General features: G+C 40.6%; 2 protein-coding genes across 3 annotated transcripts in view; both read right to left on the bottom strand.

Moving 5' to 3' along the window:
- Positions 1-25633, bottom strand: part of LOC100372701 (TBC1 domain family member 9-like) — a 63464-nt gene that overhangs the window by 28753 nt on the left and 9078 nt on the right. For both annotated transcript variants that reach the window (XM_085500963.1, XM_085500964.1), the window contains exons 9-18: positions 21494-21626; positions 20887-20997; positions 17980-18068; positions 17600-17715; positions 9926-10058; positions 8758-8866; positions 1551-1645; positions 1129-1223; positions 589-735; positions 21-132 (exon numbers count right to left, since the gene is read on the bottom strand). In XM_085500963.1, coding sequence (XP_085357089.1) covers positions 21-132; positions 589-735; positions 1129-1223; positions 1551-1645; positions 8758-8866; positions 9926-10058; positions 17600-17715; positions 17980-18068; positions 20887-20997; positions 21494-21626 — 1140 coding nt within the window. The remainder of the gene's footprint in view (positions 1-20; positions 133-588; positions 736-1128; positions 1224-1550; positions 1646-8757; positions 8867-9925; positions 10059-17599; positions 17716-17979; positions 18069-20886; positions 20998-21493; positions 21627-25633) is intronic.
- Positions 18336-20810, bottom strand: LOC146740180 (uncharacterized protein C17orf113-like). The gene is made up of 2 exons (XM_085501572.1): positions 20752-20810; positions 18336-20328 (listed from the first exon to the last, which is right to left on the bottom strand). The coding sequence occupies exons 1-2, from the start codon at positions 20808-20810 to the stop codon at positions 18336-18338; spliced, it is 2052 nt and encodes a 683-aa protein (XP_085357698.1).

Raw genomic sequence — 25633 nt, 5'->3', positions numbered from 1 at the left:
AACAAAGTATCTTCTCATACCTTAGAAAGATAGTAAGAAACCAAGAAAGTGATACCATATTAAGTAACCCTAAATTGTCCATTCTGTCAAAGAGATCTGGTAAATACGTCTTGGTCAATGCTTCAAATACACCTAGTAATAAAAGAAATACTCAGTAACAAGGAAATATTCACTGTCAGTATGGCAAATCTTAAATATAAAAGGCATGTCCTAACATCCTTTCACATCAACACCAAGTCCAGTTAACCTAGATTTTCTCTTTCTGTATATACATGCACTATTATATATATTTTTTTGTAAAATTTCTGGTGGAAATAAACTAGGCAATAGTTGAAGTACATTTGCACCATTCATACTGTATTTACTCTATCAGAAGAGCATCTCTAATCAATAAAATATCACTTATTTTGACCACAGACCACTAACTTTTGCAAAGAGCATGTACTACATGTAGTACACAGAAGGTTCACAGTTCAATGTATATACCAAGAACCTGAGTTTTATGTAACATAGACATGAAGATTGATCACCAAAAATACCATACAGATGACAATCTACACAAGATGGAATAAAATATTTTGTTCTTACCTTGGTCAATTAAAGCACCAACTACCCTGGTATTGTAATAATCTGGCAATAATCGTTCACATATGGCAACTAACAGCCAGAATGCTTCCTCTTCAGATGCATACAGCAACAAGACAGAGGTTACAATGTTCATTGCCTGGCAGTATCCTACACATAAATTAGATCAATGATTATATTATATTTCTGAATCATTTATTTTATGTATTCATTTGATACTCAACACGAAAAATAACTCAATCTGGAAGTCCCAGTTTTTATAGAGGTCTAGGAAATAGGTATCAATCATCCTTGGAAATCCACCACTTTTGGTGTTATGAGAATACCCAGGTTCTTTAACATGCACTGAGGGGCAGGAACAGCATAGGACCTGACAGTTTTGATAGTTCCCAAGAGATGCCAGTGTACCAGACTGATTGGTGAAGAAACTAAACACAAGCTTACATAATTTATACCTTTGGAAGACATCACACCAACAATTACACTGCCCAATGTCATATAAAATGCAGCAGATTACAGCCAGTCACCAACAATCAGACTTACCTATACTAGGATTTCTCCAAGCATATGCTGTTAACACTCTTCTTAATGCAGCTATGCCTAATTCTGATTGGAAAGCTGGATGTTCAGGCAGAGATCTACAAACAATCAAGATTTGATGTTTACAGCAATGTATAATATTATCGGAATAACAGTCTGTACTAATACTACAACTTGTTTTTCCAATGGACACCACGATTCATGGATATACACATCATACTGGCATTATGGCAATTTAATGTAAATTAATTAATTAATAAATTTGGGCCAATGAATTTGGCCTTTTTCATTTAGTCTGTGACACACTCACCCTAGGTTACATGTAGGTCCACTCATTTTAATGTTCAACACATGTAGGATTAAAATTTATATCTACCAATCAGTGATCAATCTACACGTAATTGGTAACAAGAAAGATTTCATACCTGTGTAGATCACGTTCAATTTCATCAGTGGCAATACTCTCTTTACCTAAGCTTTGTTCTATTAGTGATAAGTAGTAACCAGGATGGGTGGCCATCTAAAATAACAAAATATGTAGACAAATACAGTGATTGCAAATAGAAATCTAAATCTGGAGTAGAATAGTCATGTTATTACTACCACCTCAATTACCAGTTCACTGCATGATCCACTAACAGTGATGATGCAAATATAGTTTATGTGTATTAGCACACACAGTATATCTTTGTATGCAACAGTATAAAACAAATTTAGGCAAGAATTCTTTGAACCCGCCTATTCACATAGTTCATACCCACCATAGACTCCGGTCAGTCAAAATGACTATTTTGAACTGTAGGCATTAATCAGCGATTCTGTCGGTGACGGAGGGATAGAATCCAGGTCAGGGGAAGCCCATGACCTCAAGATTCTTTTACCCCTTACGTCACGAACCCACGTGATTGAGGCCACCTGGCAGTGCCACAGGTAGCGGTCCATCACTCTGGTTCCTTTCTCTCCGCCTCGAGGACTGGCATAAATCAGCGATTCTGCCAGTGATGGAGAGATGGAAACCAGGTCAGGGGAAGCCCCATGACCTCAAGATTCTTTTACCCCTTACGTCACAAACCCACGTGACCGAGGCCACCTGGCAGCGCCACAGGTAGCCGTCCATCACTCTGGTTCCTTTCTCTCCGCCTCGAGGACTTAGACCAACGCGACGGAAGAAGTGGGGATGTTGGGGGGACCCGGAGTCTATGGTGGGTATGAACTATGTGAATAGGCGGGTTCGAAGAACCCTTGCCTAAATTCACTACATTCAATTACCCACCATAGACTCCAGTCAGTCAAAATGACTATTTTGAACTGTAGGCAGAGTCAGACACCGATAGGTGGCGGGTTTTTCCGAGCAAACAGAAAAAAAGGATGAAAGTCTTTTCCCAGTCCGGGATGAAAACAAACTCTCAACACCCTAGTTAAGACCCAAAAAAGGGTGGTGTCTTACCTTGCCTGTGCTGTCCCCGAAGCAAGGAGCCAAAATGCTGCTACGGTGACAGGGTTCGGTGTGCCCAAGAAAACTAGACCCCAACCAAATTCTGGGGGGGTAGTGAGCTTTCGAAGTAAAGACCGAAACAGTTCTGCATGAGGGAATAGGCCGTAAAGCGGTACAGAAATCTGTCCGCATAAAATGCCGGACTGACTTATTGCCTATGCGCAGGGACCCTAGCGGTCGTTCGGGCTGGGTCAGCAAACCAAGACTGACCCGCTACAACGGAGCCTGCCCTCCATGTGTGCTTGAGGGGGGGGCCTGACGCTAGCACTAGCGAGTCAGCCATCGCACAGACCTCATGCGCTCGTACTTGTTGTCTCTGCAAGCTCCGTGTCGAGGAATATAAAGTATTAGACCTCTAATACAGTCGCGGTAAACCACCTGGTGATGATAGTTGGGGAGGCCAACCTATCCTGCCTGCCTGGGCCATAACACAAAGATGTGCCTGGCACCCCATTCCAAATCCTAGTACGGTTTGGTGGCAACTCCGTGCTCGAACCGGGTAGAGAAGCAATTCCTCATGACCCTCCGGGCAGACAAAATTTGACAGCCGGGGGATGACGATCGGGTGAGGATCATGTCCTGGGATTTGGTTCTAGGCGAGAAACCAGATTTGTGTCTTTAGCACAACTTGATTGTCCATAACGGCAGTACATCCGAGAAAGACAATGCCCCCAGATCTGGCCGACGCTTACCTGAGGCGAGGACCAGTACGAAGACTCCACGTCAAAAATTTGAGTGGTGCTTGATCGGAGAGGCTCAAAAAGTGGTCTGCTTAGAGCAGACAACACAGCCGACAAGTCCCAGTTGGGCGGTTCCCTTGTATGGGGTCTCAGCGTCTGGAAAGCAGTAAATAGTCTCCTAATAATAGGTCAGTTTTGTTCCCGTACGTTTGAATGGTGGGGCACAAGGCCGACCTGTAGCCAACGATCGCTGCGTAGGACAAACCCACTTCGTCAAACAGGTGGACGAAGGAGCCTGCCACCTGGCCAATAGAGGGATGGTATCGATCAAGCTCCCTTCCGCTACACTAACAGTGGATGCTCGCAGCCTAGAAATGTAGGCTGCATCCCTGTTCGCCCTGGCCAGGACGTTGGCAGCCCGCTCAGAAAAAGCTTTCGTGTGCGGGTCTAATGAGAGCCTCTATGCGTGTAAGTGATACTCGCTGGGCTCGTGGTAGTGCGCCGTCTGGTTGGGATGACAGGTCCGGTAAGTACGGAAGCACTGCTGGTTTTTCGACTATTGTTTCCGACAGAAGTGGAAACTAGGCCCTGCTTGGTCAATTGGGTGCGACCAATGATAATATGCAGGTGTGCACCTGCCGAAGTCTTCTCCGGTGCCCGGTGGACTAGCGGGAAGGGAGGAAAGGCATACACAACTCAGTGGGTTCGCGGGGTAGCAAAGCGACCCTGGCCCAGGCTCCTGGAGTCAGCAGGAGTGTTACGTACGTCGGGAGCTTGGTGTTCCGGGGTGCTGCAAACGGTCTAACCTTGGACCGTCCACAGCCGAAACAGCCTGGAGGCTACCCACTGGGTATCAGCCACTCCGTGTTCTGGAGACGGAGTCGCCCTGAAAGGGCGTCACCAGACTGTTCCTCACCCCTGGAAGGTGGTGTGCAATTAGCTCCACATTGTATTCCAGGCACCAAAGGAGGATTTTGCTCCGCTAGGACTGACAACGATGGGGAATGTGTCCCCCCTCCTTCTTGAAGGAGACCACCGCTGCGTTGTCTGTGCGGAGCAGGACTCTATGGTCTCGAACTACGGGTAGAAAGCGTGGTAGTGCTAAGTACACTGCTCTCAGTTCGAGCCAGTTGATATGGTGGTCTCGAAACTTATCTGAGAGTCATATCCTTGGGCTTGTTCGTCCAATAGATGCGCTAACCAACCCTGGGGGGGGGGCATCTGCTACCAGAGTTATACCTGCGGCGAGCAGGTCCAAGGAGGCCCCTCTGCCCGAGGTTGGCCAGTGACGACCACCAGGGCAGGGCTTCCTTCACTTGGTCCGAGATCGAAACCCGCCTATTTAGGAGAGTTTGGCGTTATAACAAGCGTTATACCGGGCGGCTGCATAGTGCGACCCTTCGAACCGAGGTCATCATTCCGATGATCCGTATTAGTTTACGGAGGGACACTGAGGGAACGCTGACTAGGCATTCGGCTAGACTGCTTAGCGCTAAGCAATACGCTTGAAATAGCTAAGCCAAGCTCACCTCTGTGTCAAAACTCCATGCCCAGGGACACCAACTGCGCGTTGGGTCGAGGTGGGACTTGTCGATTTACTAACGAGCCCAACTGGTGAAGTAAATCCTGTGTTAGCCTGACGCGTTTGGCTATTACCCCTTGCCCGGGTTGTTGGTAACCAGTAGTCTGGGTATGGATTGAGGTGTACCGACATTAGGTGAAGCAGCAGCACTACCTGTTTCATCACTCTGGTGAACACGTAGGGCGCTGTGCCTAACCCGAATGGGGGGACACACGAAATATGAATACTTGGCCCAGCTATGCGACTCAAAGGAGATGGCAACTCGCTGGGTGCATCGGTACGTGCAGGTAGGCCCCGCTTAAGTCTAGTGGGGCTAGCCAATCAAAACGGTGGATGGAGAGAAGAACCCTGAATGGTGTCTCCATGTGGAACCGATCGAGGAGCACATACTGATTCAGTCTGCCTAGGTCAAAAACTGGACGCCTGCCACTTGTAGATTTGCCACGAACACATTTGGGTAGAAGCCTGAACTTAGTTCCGGCTGATGTACTCTGTGTATGGCGTCTTTCCCCAGCAAACTGCTACTTCCTCTCTGATTGCTTCCGCCTTGCGGGAGTCCCCTGGCAGTGCCCAACGGGGGAGACACTGACGGGGGAAATGAAGATTTCAGCGGTATCCCATAAACGGATATCACCACCTGGAAAAGTCCAGGGCAATCTGTGTACGACAGGGATATGTGGCCATGTGTTCGGTAGTTGCAGGGGGGGGGGGGGGGGGGGGGGCTGGGCTCCCTTCCCCCATGAGGTGAGTTCCCCAAGGCCTGAAGTAGTCACTAAGTTGTGACCTGGCCACTCACCGAACACGTGCCTGTCCCCCCCCCCCCCCAGATGCAGAGGTGAGCGTCAAACATGCTTCCCCTGCTGCCGGGTAGACGTCCGTCCAGAGAGGGTGAGGAGCCACCACCTGGCTCTTACCTCCCTGGGGGTGCACCACTACCCTTCCCTCCCATGGAAGGGTATAAGCGCTTGCCTCCTGGCTGACTCTGGCTAGCGGACGACGCCCTAGGGCATTGTGTTTTCTGTGCTTGGGGTGCCCTCCGCTTGCCCATGGCAGGACCAACTGGCTAGCGGATTCGATCTGAACCCTCTGGTTCATTGCACTCCGAAGCTCCGAGACTGTACCCATCATTCCCTGAACAAAGGGGGTGGAGGATGTCCAGTCTGCATCACTGAGGTGGGGACGTACCCCGGCTCAGCTTGTCAGCGAAAACACGTGCGGCTAAGGCCGCGTCTCGCAGCACAGTAGTGGCCCTGGCTAAGCGTGCCAGGCAACACTAGAGGGTGTCGCATGTAGATGTGCAGTGGCCCACCAGTAAAAATGTCGCCTGGTCTAGGAGCCTGGTGCGTTCTGCCTCCAAGTTTTCCAGAGTGCTGGGCACGCATAATAATGCGCTCAAGCAACTCTGCCCTCAGGGCTGGATGGGTCGTCTTCAATTGGCAAAGACAACCATGGAACGCGGCTGTCTCTCTTTGCCCGGTTTGCCAAATTCGTGGTACCGGGGTCTGGAGAAGGAGCCTTGGAATCCGGTTGGGGGCGTTTTGGTCTCATCCCACGCTATGGGGTCTGATCCTGAAACAACACCGACCGGGTAGCGTTCAGTCCAGTGGGAAGTGTTGCCTAATGTTATCCCCATCCGGGGGCCTTAACATTACATACTGTTTGCGTGCTCTGCGCCCCACTCCGCACTCAGACGGACAGGGAGAGACATGCCGACGAGGTAGCTTTGGATCCCGACGCCTGTGATCCCATAAGCGTTGAAGCAATCTTAGGTGGTCGCTTTAGGATCAAGGGTGGGGGTATATACATCGTATCACTGGGATCGATGATACTCCACCTCACCCCAAAAGCGTGGCTCACCGAGTCATACAGATGGAAGACTCTGAGGGACCGCCCGGAGTACCGGTTGTATTAGACGCGAGCGAACTGCGTCTCCTTTCACTTTAAATATGTGGGAGGGAGCATGTTCGACTGTGCGTCTCATGACAGGGTCGGTTCCCTCTGAGAAAGAAGTCAAAACCCACAGCGGGACCGGACACAAGGATAAATTTGTTATCGTTGTACCGTTACCGCGTGACGAACCCTAGCTGGCTGAAAGTGGGGGGGGTCAACGTGTGCCCTGCCCTGAAAGCCCTGCCCCGAGATTGGAGACTTGGCTGCCAGCAACCCGTTGGCATTCAGTGCCCGAGGCTCCAGAGAAGGCCCGGTGCAATTAGCCTGAAAAATAGTGGGAGAGCCGTGACTGGGAACGGGGGTTCCCCGGAAGAGACGTGTTTGAATGCAGACATGCTTTCGTGTCTCTTCCTGCTTGCTCACCGAGGGGACACAGTGGAGACAGCTCGCTCCGACTGCGTCTGATCTACCCGGCCTGCCAGGGACGCAATTGCCCCGACAGTCCTTCGACCAAAGCCCTCAACTCGGAGGCAAACCCGGTGCTGTGCGAGGAAGGGTCCACAAAGAGACCCGCAACAGGCCCCATAGGAAGAAAGCCTCCAGGGGCACAGCCTCGCTGCAGCCGGTAAAATCAGGTAAAACATCGCCTGAAAAAACAGACTGTGAGGATGCCCTCCGATCAGCGGGGGAGACCGAGAAAAATATTGGTACCTCCACAGTCGGGCATCTTACTCGACGTCCGGGTACACGAAGTACCGGTAGCCGAGCTGAGGACTTTCCACTCATGCAAAACACACAACTCACTTTAACCGACTTGTTTACTGGTGGTGCGACCTTGCTGTGACGCGGTCAGTCTCAGCGATTTTGATGGCTCTGAAAGAAAGTCTCAGGCCTCAGAGCTCCAGTGAAAAAAACACACTTTCACGCAAAAAACCCGAACCCCGCACATAGCTACGAAATATCTCGGATGCGGGTTCTATGCTGGTAAATTCTGAATATAACCACTGCACGGTCGACTCGAAACACGAGGAGACCGGAAAGAAAACGGCAGCGAGCCCTGGTACTGTCGATAACATCTATATATTGCTAAATACATTGTAAATAAAAGACGACATGCATGAGGAAAATGAATTACAGTTGTAAAAGGTGCCGCCATGAAAACCAACTGGTTACGTAGTGGCGCCGGGTTTTAATTTCTTTGTTGTGAAAAATACTACACACAAAGGGGAAAAAGACACAAGGGTAAAAATGACAAGGAAAACTTATCCTACCAGCTACAATGTCGGATGCCGTGCAGCGGCAACAACCCAAGTTATAAACCCGGACAGGAAAAAAAAAGCAGGCGATCCAGCAGAGCTTGCTAGATTTCATCTCCACTCGAGGCGGAGAGAAATTAAGAGTGATGGACGGCTACCTGTGGCGCTGCCAGGTGGCCTTGGACACGTGGGTTCGTGACGTAAGGGGTAAAAGAATCTTGAGGTCATGGGGCTTCCCCTGACCTGGATTCTATCTCTCCGTCACCGGCAGAATTGCTGATTAATGCCTACAGTTCAAAATAGTCATTTTGACTGACCGGGTCTATGGTGGGTAATTGAATGTAGTGAATATTAATATTCCTTCTGTGGTCAACAGATATATCAAGCATGAACTAGTCATGGATTCACAGTATTGACATTCATTCACTAACTACCCACACAAACTTGCATTTCCTGTACACGAGAATTTAATTGCAATTAGAATAGTATAACTGCGATTTTCACATGTAAATCAAGATTATGGTCATTAATAGTTTGGTTGATCTGTTTGATCTGAAACCAGAAACATTAAATTGCTCATATCCATCTCATTTAACTAAAATAGCAGGACCTACATGTATGGCTGTGTTTTATTGGGCAACAACATCCCAATGAAAAAATCACGAACTCTGTGGGTTCTGGGTTCAAATCATTGTATGTAAATGAGAATAATTGATGTCACATACTCACCTCATTGATTGCACCAGAATACAACATCCATATTTCACCTCTTAAACTGTCTGGTATACCTTTCAATATCAATTCATGAGTTTTCACTGTTCTGTACATGCATATACCTCTACAATGCAGACAATAAGAGAGTTTCAAAACTAATCTATGCATGTCAATGTCAATCAGTAATGGGTTTGAATTACATGGAAACAAACAGGTATACATCACATAGGGTTTATACATATATAATACATAACATTACACTTTGTTTCATGACATTTTATACAACTAGTTCATTTTTCATAAAAAATACTAATTCTTGTCATCATGCACGTCAGTTTGAAAACTGTGCCTCACATATTTTTCCATGAACATTTAATGCATGTAAAAGTATTATTTATTAAATGCTAAATGTTGAACATGCATCTTGCTGTTGTGGTATTAAATAATCATACTACAAAAAATATTAAAACCATGTCAATGTATCATTATTTTAATTTTATCAAAGAACAAGAAGTAAAACCCTTTTTTTGGATTAACATTTTTTCATAAAAACACTGGTCTGCAAATTAGATATTGTAATTTTAATATAAATAATATAAATGATAATTCATTTTTTAAAGATCAAAACAAGCAGCCTGTCAGGCGAGATGCACATTCCAATTAAGGAACTGAAGATATCATTAGAAAGTGAACAATATGTATAGTATCAAAACAATAGGACTTGCTGTTTTTAACATGAATTTGAAAATATCACTTTTTACCAAAAATGACAAAAATATTCACCAAAATTAGAAAATTGAAGATATCATCATGAAATGAACAAATCTGAGAGATGTCCATATGTAGTACACCTATATATGTAATATCAAAGAAATTGGACCTGCAGTTTTTAACCAGAAGTGGAAAATATAATTTTTTACCAAAAATGACAAAAATATTCATTAAAATTAGAGAATTGAAGATATCATCATCAAATGAACAAATCTAAGAGAGGCCTACCCAAGAATACACCATATACACCAAGTATCAAAGCATTCAGGCTTGTAGTTTTCAAGAAGAAGTCGAAAAAGTAAAACATTGACACGGATGACAATGGACGACGGACGCCAACGAACAATAACTCATATGATAAGCTTTGCTCGATAAAGTTGACAGCGGAGCTAAAAAGGGGTGTTTTGTTTACCTTCCAAATTCACTGAAATGTATATTCCATAGATGTTCTTTGACAGATTCCTTGGCTGAGATCTCATCAGAATCACGTCTATGAAATAACTTAATTAACGCTGGTTGTAGTTGGATACCAAAACAATCCAAATCTATAAAAAAAAAAATAATTACTGATATTATGATATCTGGAATATAGTGTTTGGGATGATATGTTTAAAACAAAGTGACAATTTTTCTTAGTTCTTTGGAAAGAAGATAATTTATTCCATTTCCACAATAAGTAGGTGCATACGGTGGAGTCACTGCACTTCCTGAGTCAATTGAGGCTACTACTGATTGGCTACCTTACCCAAAAACCTAATATTCAGACCAATCAGAGAGCAACTAGTTGGTAGGTTTTGTCAACTATTCAAATTCAACCTTGTATATATGTGTTGAATCAACTGTACTTCTAGTTTATCAGACTGCATAAGATGCAATGTGGAGAAACGTTACTTGACAGCCTTTTGACAGACTGCATAAGATGCAATGTGGAGAAACGTTACTTGACAGCCTTTTGACAGACTGCATAAGATGCAATGTGGAGAAACGTTACTTGACAGCCTTTTGACAGACTGCATAAGATGCAATGTGGAGAAACGTTACTTGACAGCCTTTTGACAGACTGCATAAGATGCAATATGGAGAAACGTTACTTGACAGCCTTTTGACAGACTGCATAAGATGCAATGTGGAGAAACGTTACTTGACAGCCTTTTGACAGACTGCATAAGATGCAATGTGGAGAAACGTTACTTGACAGCCTTTTGACAGACTGCATAAGATGCAATGTGGAGAAATGTTACTTGACAGCCTTTTGACAGACTGCATCAGATGCAATGTGGAGAAACGTTACTTGACAGCCTTTTGACAGACTGCATAAGATGCAATGTGGAGAAACGTTACTTGACAGCCTTTTGACAGACTGCATAAGATGCAATGTGGAGAAACGTACTTGACAGCCATTTGACAGACTGCATAAGATGCAATGAGGAGAAACATTACTTGACAGCCTTTTGACAGACTGCATAAGATGCAATGTGGAGAAACGTTACTTGACAGCCTTTTGACAGACTGCATAAGATGCAATGTGGAGAAACGTTACTTGACAGCCTTTTGACAGACTGCATAAGATGCAATGTGGAGAAACGTTACTTGACAGCCTTTTGACAGACTGCATAAGATGCAATGTGGAGAAACGTTACTTGACAGCCTTTTGACAGACTGCATAAGATGCAATGTGGAGAAACGTTACTTGACAGCCTTTTGACAGACTGCATAAGATGCAATGTGGAGAAACGTTACTTGACAGCCTTTTGACAGACTGCATAAGATGCAATGTGGAGAAACGTTACTTGACAGCCTTTTGACAGACTGCATAAGATGCAATGTGGAGAAACGTTACTTGACAGCCATTTGACAGACTGCATAAGATGCAATGTGGAGAAACGTTACTTGACAGCCTTTTGACAGACTGCATAAGATGCAATGTGGAGAAACGTTACTTGACAGCCTTTTGACAGACTGCATAAGATGCAATGTGGAGAAACGTTACTTGACAGCCTTTTGACAGACTGCATAAGATGCAATGTGGAGAAACGTTACTTGACAGCCTTTTGACAGACTGCATAAGATGCAATGTGGAGAAACGTACTTGACAGCCATTTGACAGACTGCATAAGATGCAATGAGGAGAAACATTACTTGACAGCCTTTTGACAGACTGCATAAGATGCAATGTGGAGAAACGTTACTTGACAGCCATTTGACAGACTGCATAAGATGCAATGTGGAGAAACGTTACTTGACAGCCTTTTGACAGACTGCATAAGATGCAATGTGGAGAAACGTTACTTGACAGCCTTTTGACAGACTGCATAAGATGCAATGAGGAGAAACATTACTTGACAGCCTTTTGACAGACTGCATAAGATGCAATGAGGAGAAACCTTACTTGACAGCCTTTTGACAGACTGCATAAGATGCAATGTGGAGAAACGTACTTGATAGCCTTTTGACAGACTGCATAAGATGCAATGTGGAGAAACGTTACTTGACAGCCTTTTGACAGACTGCATAAGATGCAATGTGGAGAAACGTACTTGACAGCCTTTTGACAGACTGCATAAGATGCAATGTGGAGAAACGTACTTGACAGCCTTTTGACAGACTGCATAAAATGCAATGAGGAGAAACGTTACTTGACAGCCTTTTGACAGACTGCATAAGATGCAATGTGGAGAAACGTTATTTGACAGCCTTTTGACAGACTGCATAAGATGCAATGTGGAGAAACGTACTTGACAGCCTTTTGACAGACTGCATAAGATGCAATGTGGAGAAACGTACTTGACAGCCATTTGACAGACTGCATAAGATGCAATGAGGAGAAACATTACTTGACAGCCGTTTGACAGACTGCATAAGATGCAATGTGGAGAAACGTTACTTGACAGCCTTTTGACAGACTGCATAAGATGCAATGTGGAGAAACGTTACTTGACAGCCTTTTGACAGACTGCATAAGATGCAATGTGGAGAAACGTTACTTGACAGCCTTTTGACAGACTGCATAAGATGCAATGTGGAGAAACGTTACTTGACAGCCTTTTGACAGACTGCATAAGATGCAATGTGGAGAAACGTTACTTGACAGCCTTTTGACAGACTGCATAAGATGCAATGTGGAGAAACGTTACTTGACAGCCTTTTGACAGACTGCATAAGATGCAATGTGGAGAAACGTTACTTGACAGCCTTTTGACAGACTGCATAAGATGCAATGTGGAGAAACGTTACTTGACAGCCATTTGACAGACTGCATAAGATGCAATGTGGAGAAACGTTACTTGACAGCCTTTTGACAGACTGCATAAGATGCAATGTGGAGAAACGTTACTTGACAGCCTTTTGACAGACTGCATAAGATGCAATGTGGAGAAACGTTACTTGACAGCCTTTTGACAGACTGCATAAGATGCAATGTGGAGAAACGTTACTTGACAGCCTTTTGACAGACTGCATAAGATGCAATGTGGAGAAACGTACTTGACAGCCATTTGACAGACTGCATAAGATGCAATGAGGAGAAACATTACTTGACAGCCTTTTGACAGACTGCATAAGATGCAATGTGGAGAAACGTTACTTGACAGCCATTTGACAGACTGCATAAGATGCAATGTGGAGAAACGTTACTTGACAGCCTTTTGACAGACTGCATAAGATGCAATGTGGAGAAACGTTACTTGACAGCCTTTTGACAGACTGCATAAGATGCAATGAGGAGAAACATTACTTGACAGCCTTTTGACAGACTGCATAAGATGCAATGAGGAGAAACCTTACTTGACAGCCTTTTGACAGACTGCATAAGATGCAATGTGGAGAAACGTACTTGATAGCCTTTTGACAGACTGCATAAGATGCAATGTGGAGAAACGTTACTTGACAGCCTTTTGACAGACTGCATAAGATGCAATGTGGAGAAACGTACTTGACAGCCTTTTGACAGACTGCATAAGATGCAATGTGGAGAAACGTACTTGACAGCCTTTTGACAGACTGCATAAAATGCAATGAGGAGAAACGTTACTTGACAGCCTTTTGACAGACTGCATAAGATGCAATGTGGAGAAACATTACTTGACAGCCTTTTGACAGACTGCATAAGATGCAATGTGGAGAAACGTTATTTGACAGCCTTTTGACAGACTGCATAAGATGCAATGTGGAGAAACGTACTTGACAGCCTTTTGACAGACTGCATAAGATGCAATGTGGAGAAACGTACTTGACAGCCTTTTGACAGACTGCATAAAATGCAATGAGGAGAAACGTTACTTGACAGCCTTTTGACAGACTGCATAAGATGCAATGTGGAGAAACGTTACTTGACAGCCTTTTGACAGACTGCATAAGATGCAATGTGGAGAAACGTACTTGACAGCCATTTGACAGACTGCATAAGATGCAATGAGGAGAAACATTACTTGACAGCCTTTTGACAGACTGCATAAGATGCAATGTGGAGAAACGTTACTTGACAGCCATTTGACAGACTGCATAAGATGCAATGTGGAGAAACGTTACTTGACAGCCTTTTGACAGACTGCATAAGATGCAATGTGGAGAAACGTTACTTGACAGCCTTTTGACAGACTGCATAAGATGCAATGAGGAGAAACATTACTTGACAGCCTTTTGACAGACTGCATAAGATGCAATGAGGAGAAACCTTACTTGACAGCCTTTTGACAGACTGCATAAGATGCAATGTGGAGAAACGTACTTGATAGCCTTTTGACAGACTGCATAAGATGCAATGTGGAGAAACGTTACTTGACAGCCTTTTGACAGACTGCATAAGATGCAATGTGGAGAAACGTACTTGACAGCCTTTTGACAGACTGCATAAGATGCAATGTGGAGAAACGTACTTGACAGCCTTTTGACAGACTGCATAAAATGCAATGAGGAGAAACGTTACTTGACAGCCTTTTGACAGACTGCATAAGATGCAATGTGGAGAAACATTACTTGACAGCCTTTTGACAGACTGCATAAGATGCAATGTGGAGAAACGTTATTTGACAGCCTTTTGACAGACTGCATAAGATGCAATGTGGAGAAACGTACTTGACAGCCTTTTGACAGACTGCATAAGATGCAATGTGGAGAAACGTACTTGACAGCCTTTTGACAGACTGCATAAAATGCAATGAGGAGAAACGTTACTTGCCAGCCTTTTGACAGACTGCATAAGATGCAATGTGGAGAAACGTTACTTGACAGCCTTTTGACAGACTGCATAAGATGCAATGTGGAGAAACGTACTTGACAGCCATTTGACAGACTGCATAAGATGCAATGAGGAGAAACATTACTTGACAGCCTTTTGACAGACTGCATAAGATGCAATGTGGAGAAACGTTACTTGACAGCCATTTGACAGACTGCATAAGATGCAATGTGGAGAAACGTTACTTGACAGCCTTTTGACAGACTGCATAAGATGCAATGTGGAGAAACGTTACTTGACAGCCATTTGATAGACTGCATAAGATGCAATGTGGAGAAACGTTACTTGACAGCCTTTTGACAGACTGCATAAGATGCAATGAGGAGAAACCTTACTTGACAGCCTTTTGACAGACTGCATAAGATGCAATGTGGAGAAACGTACTTGATAGCCTTTTGACAGACTGCATAAGATGCAATGTGGAGAAACGTTACTTGACAGCCTTTTGACAGACTGCATAAGATGCAATGTGGAGAAACGTACTTGACAGCCTTTTGACAGACTGCATAAGATGCAATGTGGAGAAACGTACTTGACAGCCTTTTGACAGACTGCATAAAATGCAATGAGGAGAAACGTTACTTGACAGCCTTTTGACAGACTGCATAAGATGCAATGTGGAGAAACATTACTTGACAGCCTTTTGACAGACTGCATAAGATGCAATGTGGAGAAACGTTATTTGACAGCCTTTTGACAGACTGCATAAGATGCAATGTGGAGAAACGTACTTGACAGCCTTTTGACAGACTGCATAAAATGCAATGAGGAGAAACGTTACTTGACAGCCTTTTGACAGACTGCATAAGATGCAATGTGGAGAAACGTTACTTGACAGCCGTTTGACAGACTGCATAAGATGCAATGTGGAGAAACGTTACTTGACAGCCCTTTGACAGACTGCATAAGAAGCAATATGGAGAAACGTTACTTGACAGCCATTTGACAGACTGCATGAGATGCAATGTGGAGAAACGTTACTTGACAGCCATTTGACAGACTGCATAAGATGCAATGTGGAGAAACATACTTGACAGCCATTTGACAGACTGCATCATTTCACACACAATGCTCATAACCAAATACTTTGTCAAGAAGTACAATAATTTACATTTTCGTTTTGTAATTTATTTTTTAATTTATTCAGTTAATTTTTGATTATATCATGTGTCAAATTAGTTTGAAAATATTCCTCACAGCTCACAAACAGAAATCCACTTTATCACAGTACTTTGCCAAGAAATAGGCATTACTGTCAGTTTTATAGTGACACAGCTGTTTACTTTTGTATATTTTTATGTTTTTATGTGAAAGCTGTTACCTTGCTAATTTCCATGAATCAAATAATCAAAACGACCTTGTTGTCATCGTAGAATTCAACATTGAAAAGCCTCAAAGTACACAATTTTAACTGTTACTAGAATAATATAGCCTGCTTTTTGACATATTTGCACCATATTTTGCAATATTTCTAATTTTTTGTATAATAAGTTCTAAAATCATTTATTTTTGATTAGTTTTCTGCAAAATGGTTAAATGAAAAAGTTTTTAAGTGATGATGATGTGATTCAATTAATTCACATGCAACAATGTAGCCGCCATATTGATTTTTGACCCCCACCATATGTAAACTCAAAAAAGTCCAATAAATTGGAATGACACATACATGTAGCTGGGTTTTATTTTTCCTCTTTTTTTTTGATAACTAATTGTGGTAAATGTAAATCCAGTGGATGTCATCATAAAAAGTTAAAATAAGATTGCACCATTTTTTTTTTTCATAAAAAACGAATTTTAACCTATCCCTGTAAATTTTAATCTGTTAAAATTAGAAACAGTAGATATTTTTAGAATATAAATATAAAGTTTGCCTCCTAAATGAATCTAGATTTGTAAACAATAGACACTCATTGAGTTAAAGGGCAATGTTCATATTGTAAATATGCTTGTCTAAAGAAGAAGACCCTTTAGTTCTCTAAAAATATAATGCATGGTTACTCATAGTAATTATTACAAATATTATTTTCAATGACCACAGCGATTACCATTCTGTTAAATTTGATAACATAATTTTCAAATCATTATACCTTAAAATCTGGCACTACTGCCAGAACTGTGTATTGTATGATTCTACTATTATTCTCTGGTTGGCCTTTACCTAGATTGCACACTATGTACAGCTCAAAACATAAACATCACTAACTGCCATGGTTTATAGTCATAACAATCCTTCAACTATGAACAAGCATAACACACATGAATTTACTGCTTGCCAATGAATTTAGACAGATCTTTACACATTGGTGTGATTTTATTATGTAAGTATGAGCATACATTGATAGAACATTGACAAATACAAAGCATACAAGTATAGGTATGTTTAAATAGTGAACACATAGACAGACAATACATGTATGAAAGCAGCTAGAGATACAAAAATGTATACAAAAGGGTTGAGGACAAGTCTACCTTGATGAAAGACTTCATCTTCTAATAGGCTGAAGGACTCTGGGTAAGAAAAGGAAGTCAGGTAGAAGGTAGAAATGACAGATATTAGTACTACAGATAAGAAGAGTAACATGACAAACATAAGTATGATCAGAACAAAGTGGGCGATAGAGACAACAAAATTTGATGTATTTTTCTGTGCGAGAAGATATTACTAAAGCTCAAAACTTCAATATAAATGTATGGTAATCTCACTTCCAAACTTTATCTACATAGACTTGAACATTTTTGTATGACAGTGAAATGCTTGAGAATGTCACATCTAAGTATGTTCTGTTGAATACAAACACAGTTTTACATACAAAGCTGTGAGTAAAAGCAATCTTAATTTATTACTCTTACCCATTTTCTCTGAATAGCTACCCATATTTCCAATACTAGTACCAAGAGCTGACAGTGATTTGGATTCACTTTGACCACTGCAGCTAGAACTGATGGACAGACCATCACTACAATGTCTATAAAGAAATGAAACAAAGAATTTGAATTGGATTTGGCCAGTGAAAAAAACAGCAAATATATAAGAGATGAAAAACGGCGGGTCATACAGAAAATATAAACGCTCTGTCAAACTTCCCAGTCATTATACAGCAAATACTATACATTGTACTAGTATATCACCTTTCAAGGATAAAAAGTTTTAACACATGTCTAAACCTTGATTACTAATATTCTGATTTCACAATTATAATAATAATAATAATAATAAAAAAAACAATCACTTTTTATGTTCAGGCATTCTAGCAAGGAAGTCAGATATTCGTTGAATCAGAAATTCTTTGTCCTTTAGGTTAGCAAACATAAAAGTCATCTGCAATAAAACAAAATTTTGAGTTACTTTAAATTAATTGCAAGGTCTGAAGAATACTATGCCCAGTGATCGCGCTAGGTTTCTACAAGTTGCGTATATCGAACGCATCAGTCACAAACAAATGCGTTTCCACAGATCATCAACGCGTACACCCACTTAACACACGACACATGTTTAATTTTAGTAGTTTTTATTAACAGCACGTTTTTTATACAATGTTGCAAACTAAGTATTTCAAGCCACAGTTAGTATTAAAGTGCGTTACCTTCACAATTTGCGACGATCTTTTTTCTGATGATAAAGTTCAAGTGCACGATCAAAATCAAAACGATCTGTTGGTGGTCCGTCCATCGAAATCAGCATGAGATTGTCAACATTCACTTCCTTTAGACGAGATCGTCTAGCACATTTTATTCGATTTTGCGTGGAAAACCCACGCTCACATGGTACGCTTGTTACTGGAATTACAAGTGAAATTGCTGCTAGTGAAGCATATGCTGGGTATATTTCACTGTAGTCTTTGATTAATAACCTGCAAGACTCATCAAAGTTTGGGTGACCATGTCCTCGTAATGTCAATTTCATTTGGCGGAAGTCACGGCGAAGTGTAGCGGCGTCGATCAAACCATCCTCTGCATCGCCGGCAAAAAAATCAGCAAGCACATTTAACGCTTCATTTCCATGTTCACCTATAAATCTGTCATCTCTTGGATACTTGCTTGCATTGAGCACTGTGTCCAGACTAGCTAACTGGGACAGGTCTTCCTCAGGAAATTGACTGTGTAAATTGTCTATTAAATGCTGAACGAATTGTGCACGCATGACATTATGTGCGTTTATATTTACATCAGCACTGTAGACGAGACGGTTTCCTTTGTACTCCGATGTTTCCCGATTAAAATTTGTTATGAATTCATTTTCACTATCACCACAAAAATCGGTGTCACGGAATCTTTCAAGTTCCCGAACTGTGGATTCAACCATCGGACGAATAATTCCCAAGTTAACATTGTCCCGCTGAAAAATTAGGTTTAGTCTGTCAACAATTGGAAGTACGTCACGAAGCATTTTCATCGTGGCAACGAAAGAAAATGATTTTATCGCTCGCAATAGTCCTTCTGCTTTGGGATTATTTCTTGCTGCTTCCTCACCAAGCTCAAGATATAAAACCGCCCAGTTTTTGTCCAAACTAGCAACAGATCGTGACAATGAAAGCCATCGTACACTGCAGGGCTCCTTGAGACTTGAAAAGTCTTCATCGGACATGGCGGCAGTAAGTTCACGTAGTCTGCCATACCGGGCAGCGGAATGTTGAAAAAAATGGAATATACAATTGGCGGTGTCTCTAAATTCTTTGACTTTGGCGGTTTTCTTTGCAGCATTTGACGATGCCAGGGCTATACGGTGCGCAACACAATGTACGTGAATACAGAATGGCGAGGCCCCTTTTAAACGTACTCCAACACCGCTGTGTCTTCCCATCATGACACTCGCGCCGTCAGACCCAAGTCCGATCAATTTGCTGAACAGGGCGTCTCCTTTTTCGTCTATTACTTCTTGCATTTTATTAAAAATTGTTTCAGCATCACCACTTTGAACAGTATAGTTACCACCAAAAATAGTTTCAGCTCTCCCGTCCTCATTCAACACTCGGAAAAATACAATTAATTTCTTATAAATTGTCACATTAACAGTTTCGTCCACAAGTATTCCACTAAAGGGACTTTCCGCAATTCTTCTTTTAACATCCTCTCTTATTGTCTCGGCAATAGTTTCCTGCATTTCTGTCACATTCGAATGGTGTGTTGGGATTGCAGTATCTTTAGAATTAAAAGCCTGGCAGCCGTTCACACGCTGTAGGTCGATAAGCCCTCCATAAACATCATTCGGTAATTCTTGTTTGGATAAAAAATACACCGTGCGAAAAACAGCTTTCCGCGTTGTGTCGGACTGGGTTTTATTAGCTTCAACTGCAGTTCCAAGTATTCGACTACTCTTGTCATTCATTACAGCTCTCCTGTGTCCGGGACTGTCCATGTGTCGTTTCAATGCCGATTTCTGTAAATCCCCGCATCCTTTTGTGAAGGCATTATTTTCTCCTCGTTTCTCGCACAGTCGGCAGAACATGACAGTTTTATCTTCGCATCCCCGTTTTTCCGGACGTAGCCATTTATACTCTGCTTCCCAGGCTAACTGATACGTTTTCTGACGAACAAACTTGGCTTTCTTGCTGCAAAGAACACCTTTTTCTGTAATATCCCTGACATCGTGTTTCCAATTGGCTTAAATTTATTGTTCAGAGACGCAGAGAAAAAAAAAGTTGTCAATTTCTTAGTGGCCTTGTGAGAGTGGAATACGTGTTAGTCAGGTACACGTGTTACTGAATTTGTACATTCGGCGTGTTTGTTAATCGGTGTTGGAATGACCCGTTTAGTTCGGCATCAGCGAATGATCGCTACCAGGAGGTTAGTGAAAGTAAATTAAACTGTCGTATTTTTGCGTACATAGTACGCACTGTGTTTATTTTGTTGCGTACAATGTGATATTGATGCGTAATATACGCATGTTTTTGCGTAAACGCGACCACTGTATGCCTTGACGAGAAGTACATGTACTCATGAAGTATGTGTTCTAATGATAACAATGGATCATGTGGTAGAAGTCAGGTCGTACACAAACTCACCACACTCTATCAACACAGTTCTTCAAAACATGATAATACAGTACAATGCCTAGCTGCATTTAGCTTGTACAATTGTCATTTCAGCAACATTGAAGCACCTAATACTTTATGTTTAATCATGAACTATTATCCTACCTTGGCTTTTGTTGATATGTGTATACCATTTTGAATTGCTGGTGAGTTCTCGACTTTCTCGACGACGGTAATTTCACGCATTGGAATTATAACGTATACAAGACTTTTTACCTAATATAAAATAAGTCAGAGGTCATGATATGCAGAGAAATTGAAGATACCGTAGTTCTATTCAAGGAATGGTCAGTGCTACTTTTTTTCAATAAATTTGCTCTATTTTACCACCACACAGTGAAAACGCATATACATAAGTGCCCGGTTCAAAATCCAGACGTCTAATAAGTTACAATTTCATAATTGATGACCGTTACCTGTCATCAACAGAGCTCAGGAAGTTTTAGGAATATGTTTGATCTTTGCTTGACTGCCCCCAAACATTCTGTGTTATTCAAATCCAACATACATGTACATCTATACATATATTATAATAGAATGTAACAATATTTTCATCACCAATACAACCTCTATACCAGCAATAGTACCACCATCCGATTGTACTTCAAGGGCACTAAAAACAACACATTATGTGGGGAAGGTACAGTGGGCCCAAAGGTAGTCCAATGTGTCATGGTAAAGATTGAACAAGTTGGTACAGTAATCTACTCACCCTGCTAGCAAAGCATATGTAATTACTAGACATAAAAAGACGACCATTGACATAAGATTTATTATACGGAGTCCATAGTGTGCAGTCAGTGTCTCCATCCAACTTTTCAGTACATGGCAATCTAAACACAGACCTATAGAATGAAACAACGTATAACTTTTCAGTACATGGCAATCTAAACACAGACCTATAGAATGAAACAAGGTATAACTTTTCAGTACATGGCAATCTAAACACAGACTTATAGAATGAAACAACGTATAACTTTTCAGTACATGGCAATCTAAACACAGACCTATAGAATGAAACAAGGTATAACTTTTCAGTACATGGCAATCTTAACACAGACCTATAGAATGAAACAACGTATAACTTCTCAGTACATGGCAATCTTAACACAGACCTATAGAATGAAACAACGTATAACTTTTCAGTACATGGCAATCTAAACACAGACTTACAGAATGAAACAACGTATAACTTTTCAGTACATGGCAATCTAAACACAGATCTATTGAATGAAACAACGTATAACTTTTCAGTACATGGCAATCTAAACACAGACTTATAGAATGAAACAACGTATAACTTTTCAGTACATGGCAATCTTAACACAGACCTATAGAATGAAACAACATATAACTTTTCAGTACATGGCAATCTTAACACAGATCTATAGAATGAAACAACGTACAACTTTTCAGTACATGGCAATCTAAACACAGACTTATAGAATGAAACAACGTATAACTTTTCAGTACATGGCAATCTAAACACAGATCTATAGAATGAAACAACGTATAACTTTTCAGTACATGGCAATCTAAACACAGACCTATAGAATGAAACAACGTATAACTTTTCAGTACATGGCAATCTAAACACAGATCTATTGAATGAAACAATGTATAACTTTTCAGTACATGGCAATCTAAACACAGATCTATAGAGTGAAACAAGGTATAACTTTTCAGTACATGGCAATCTAAACACAGACCTATAGAATGAAACAACGTATAATTTTTCAGTACATGGCAATCTAAACACAAATCTATTGAATGAAACAACGTATAACTTTTCAGGACATGGCAATCTAAAAACAGACTTATAGAATGAAACAACGTATAACTTTTCAGTACATGGCAATCTAAACACAGATCTATAGAATGAAACAACGTACAACTTTTCAGTACATGGCAATCTAAACACAGATCTATAGAATGAAACAACGTACAACTTTTCAGTACATGGCAATCTAAACACAGACTTATAGAATGAAACAACGTATAACTTTTCAGTACATGGCAATCTAAACACAGACTTATAGAATGAAACAACGTATAACTTTTCAGTACATGGCAATCTAAACACAGATCTATAGAATGAAACAACGTACAACTTTTCAGTACATGGCAATCTAAACACAGACTTATAGAATGAAACAACGTATAACTTTTCAGTACATGGCAATCTAAACACAGACTTATAGAATGAAACAACGTATAACTTCTCAGTACATGGCAATCTAAACACAGATCTATAGAATGAAACAACGTACAACTTTTCAGTACATAGCAATCTAAACACAGACTTATAGAATGAAACAACGTATAACTTTTCAGTACATGGCAATCTAAACACAGACTTATAGAATGAAACAACGTATAACTTCTCAGTACATGGCAATCTAAACACAGATCTATAGAATGAAACAACGTACAACTTTTCAGTACATGGCAATCTAAACACAGATTTATAGAATGAAGCAACATATAACTTTTCAGGACATGGCAATCTTCACACAGATCTATTGAATGAAACAACGTATAACTTTTTAGTACATGGCAATCTAAACACAGATCTATTGAATGAAACAATGTATAACTTTTCAGTACATGGCAATCTAAACACAGATCTATAGAGTGAAACAAGGTATAACTTTTCAGTACATGGCAATCTAAACACAGACCTATAGAATGAAACAACGTATAATTTTTCAGTACATGGCAATCTAAACACAGATCTATTGAATGAAACAACATATAACTTTTCAGTACATGGCAATCTAAAAACAGACTTATAGAATGAAACAACGTATAACTTTTCAGTACATGGCAATCTAAACACAGATCTATAGAATGAAACAACGTACAACTTTTCAGTACATGGCAATCTAAACACAGACTTATAGAATGAAACAACGTATAACTTTTCAGTACATGGCAATCTAAACACAGATCTATAGAATGAAACAACGTATAACTTTTCAGTACATGGCAATCTAAACACAGACTTATAGAATGAAACAACGTATAACTTCTCAGTACATGGCAATCTAAACACAGATCTATAGAATGAAACAACGTACAACTTTTCAGTACATAGCAATCTAAACACAGACTTATAGAATGAAACAACGTATAACTTTTCAGTACATGGCAATCTAAACACAGACTTATAGAATGAAACAACGTATAACTTCTCAGTACATGGCAATCTAAACACAGATCTATAGAATGAAACAACGTACAACTTTTCAGTACATGGCAATCTAAACACAGATTTATAGAATGAAACAACATATAACTTTTCAGGACATGGCAATCTTCACACAGATCTATTGAATGAAACAACGTATAACTTTTTAGTACATGGCAATCTAAACACAGATCTATTGAATGAAACAATGTATAACTTTTCAGTACATGGCAATCTAAACACAGATCTATAGAGTGAAACAAGGTATAACTTTTCAGTACATGGCAATCTAAACACAGACCTATAGAATGAAACAACGTATAATTTTTCAGTACATGGCAATCTAAACACAGATCTATTGAATGAAACAACATATAACTTTTCAGTACATGGCAATCTAAAAACAGACTTATAGAATGAAACAACGTATAACTTTTCAGTACATGGCAATCTAAACACAGATCTATAGAATGAAACAACGTACAACTTTTCAGTACATGGCAATCTAAACACAGACTTATAGAATGAAACAACGTATAACTTTTCAGTACATGGCAATCTAAACACAGATCTATAGAATGAAACAACGTATAACTTTTCAGTACATGGCAATCTAAACACAGATTTATAGAATGAAACAACATATAACTTTTCAGTACATGGCAATCTAAACACAGACTTATAGAATGAAACAACGTATAACTTTTCAGTACATGGCAATCTAAACACAGACTTATAGAATGAAACAACGTATAACTTCTCAGTACATGGCAATCTTAACACAGATCTATAGAATGAAACAACGTATAACTTTTCAGTACATGGCAATCTAAACACAGATCTATTGAATGAAACAACGTATAACTTTTCAGTACATGGTAATCTAAACACAGACTTATAGAATGAAACAACGTATAACTTTTCAGTACATGGCAATCTAAACACAGATCTATAGAATGAAACAATGTATAACTTTTCAGTACATGGCAATCTAAACACAGACCTATAGAATTAAACAACGTATAACTTTTCAGTACATGGCAATCTAAACACAGATCTATAGAATGAAACAAGGTATAACTTTTCAGTACATGGCAATCTAAACACAGACTTATAGAATGAAACAACGTATAACTTTTCAGTACATGGCAATCTAAACACAGATCTATTGAATGAAACAACGTATAACTGTTCAGTACATGGCAATCTTAACACAGACCTATAGAATGAAACAAGGTATAACTTTTCAGTACATGGCAATCTTCACACAGACCTATAGAATGAAACAAGGTATAACTTTTCAGTACATGGCAATCTAAACACAGACCTATAGAATGAAACAACGTATAACTTTTCAGTACATGGCAATCTAAACACAGACTTATAGAATGAAACAACGTATAACTTTTCAGTACATGGCAATCTAAACACAGACTTATAGAATGAAACAAGGTATAACTTTTCAGTACATGGCAATCTAAACACAGACCTATAGAATGAAACAATGTATAATTTTTCAGTACATGGCAATCTAAACACAGATCTATTGAATGAAACAAGGTATAACTTTTCAGTACATGGCAATCTAAACACAGACCTATAGAATGAAACAATGTATAATTTTTCAGTACATGGCAATCTAAACACAGATCTATAGAATGA

Source organism: Saccoglossus kowalevskii, chromosome 7 (assembly GCF_978046115.1).
Source record: "Saccoglossus kowalevskii chromosome 7, keSacKowa6.1, whole genome shotgun sequence".
NCBI classification, from domain to species: domain Eukaryota; kingdom Metazoa; phylum Hemichordata; class Enteropneusta; family Harrimaniidae; genus Saccoglossus; species Saccoglossus kowalevskii.
Note: the sequence above shows the minus strand (reverse complement) of the source record. Positions and strands in the feature narration are given on the sequence as shown.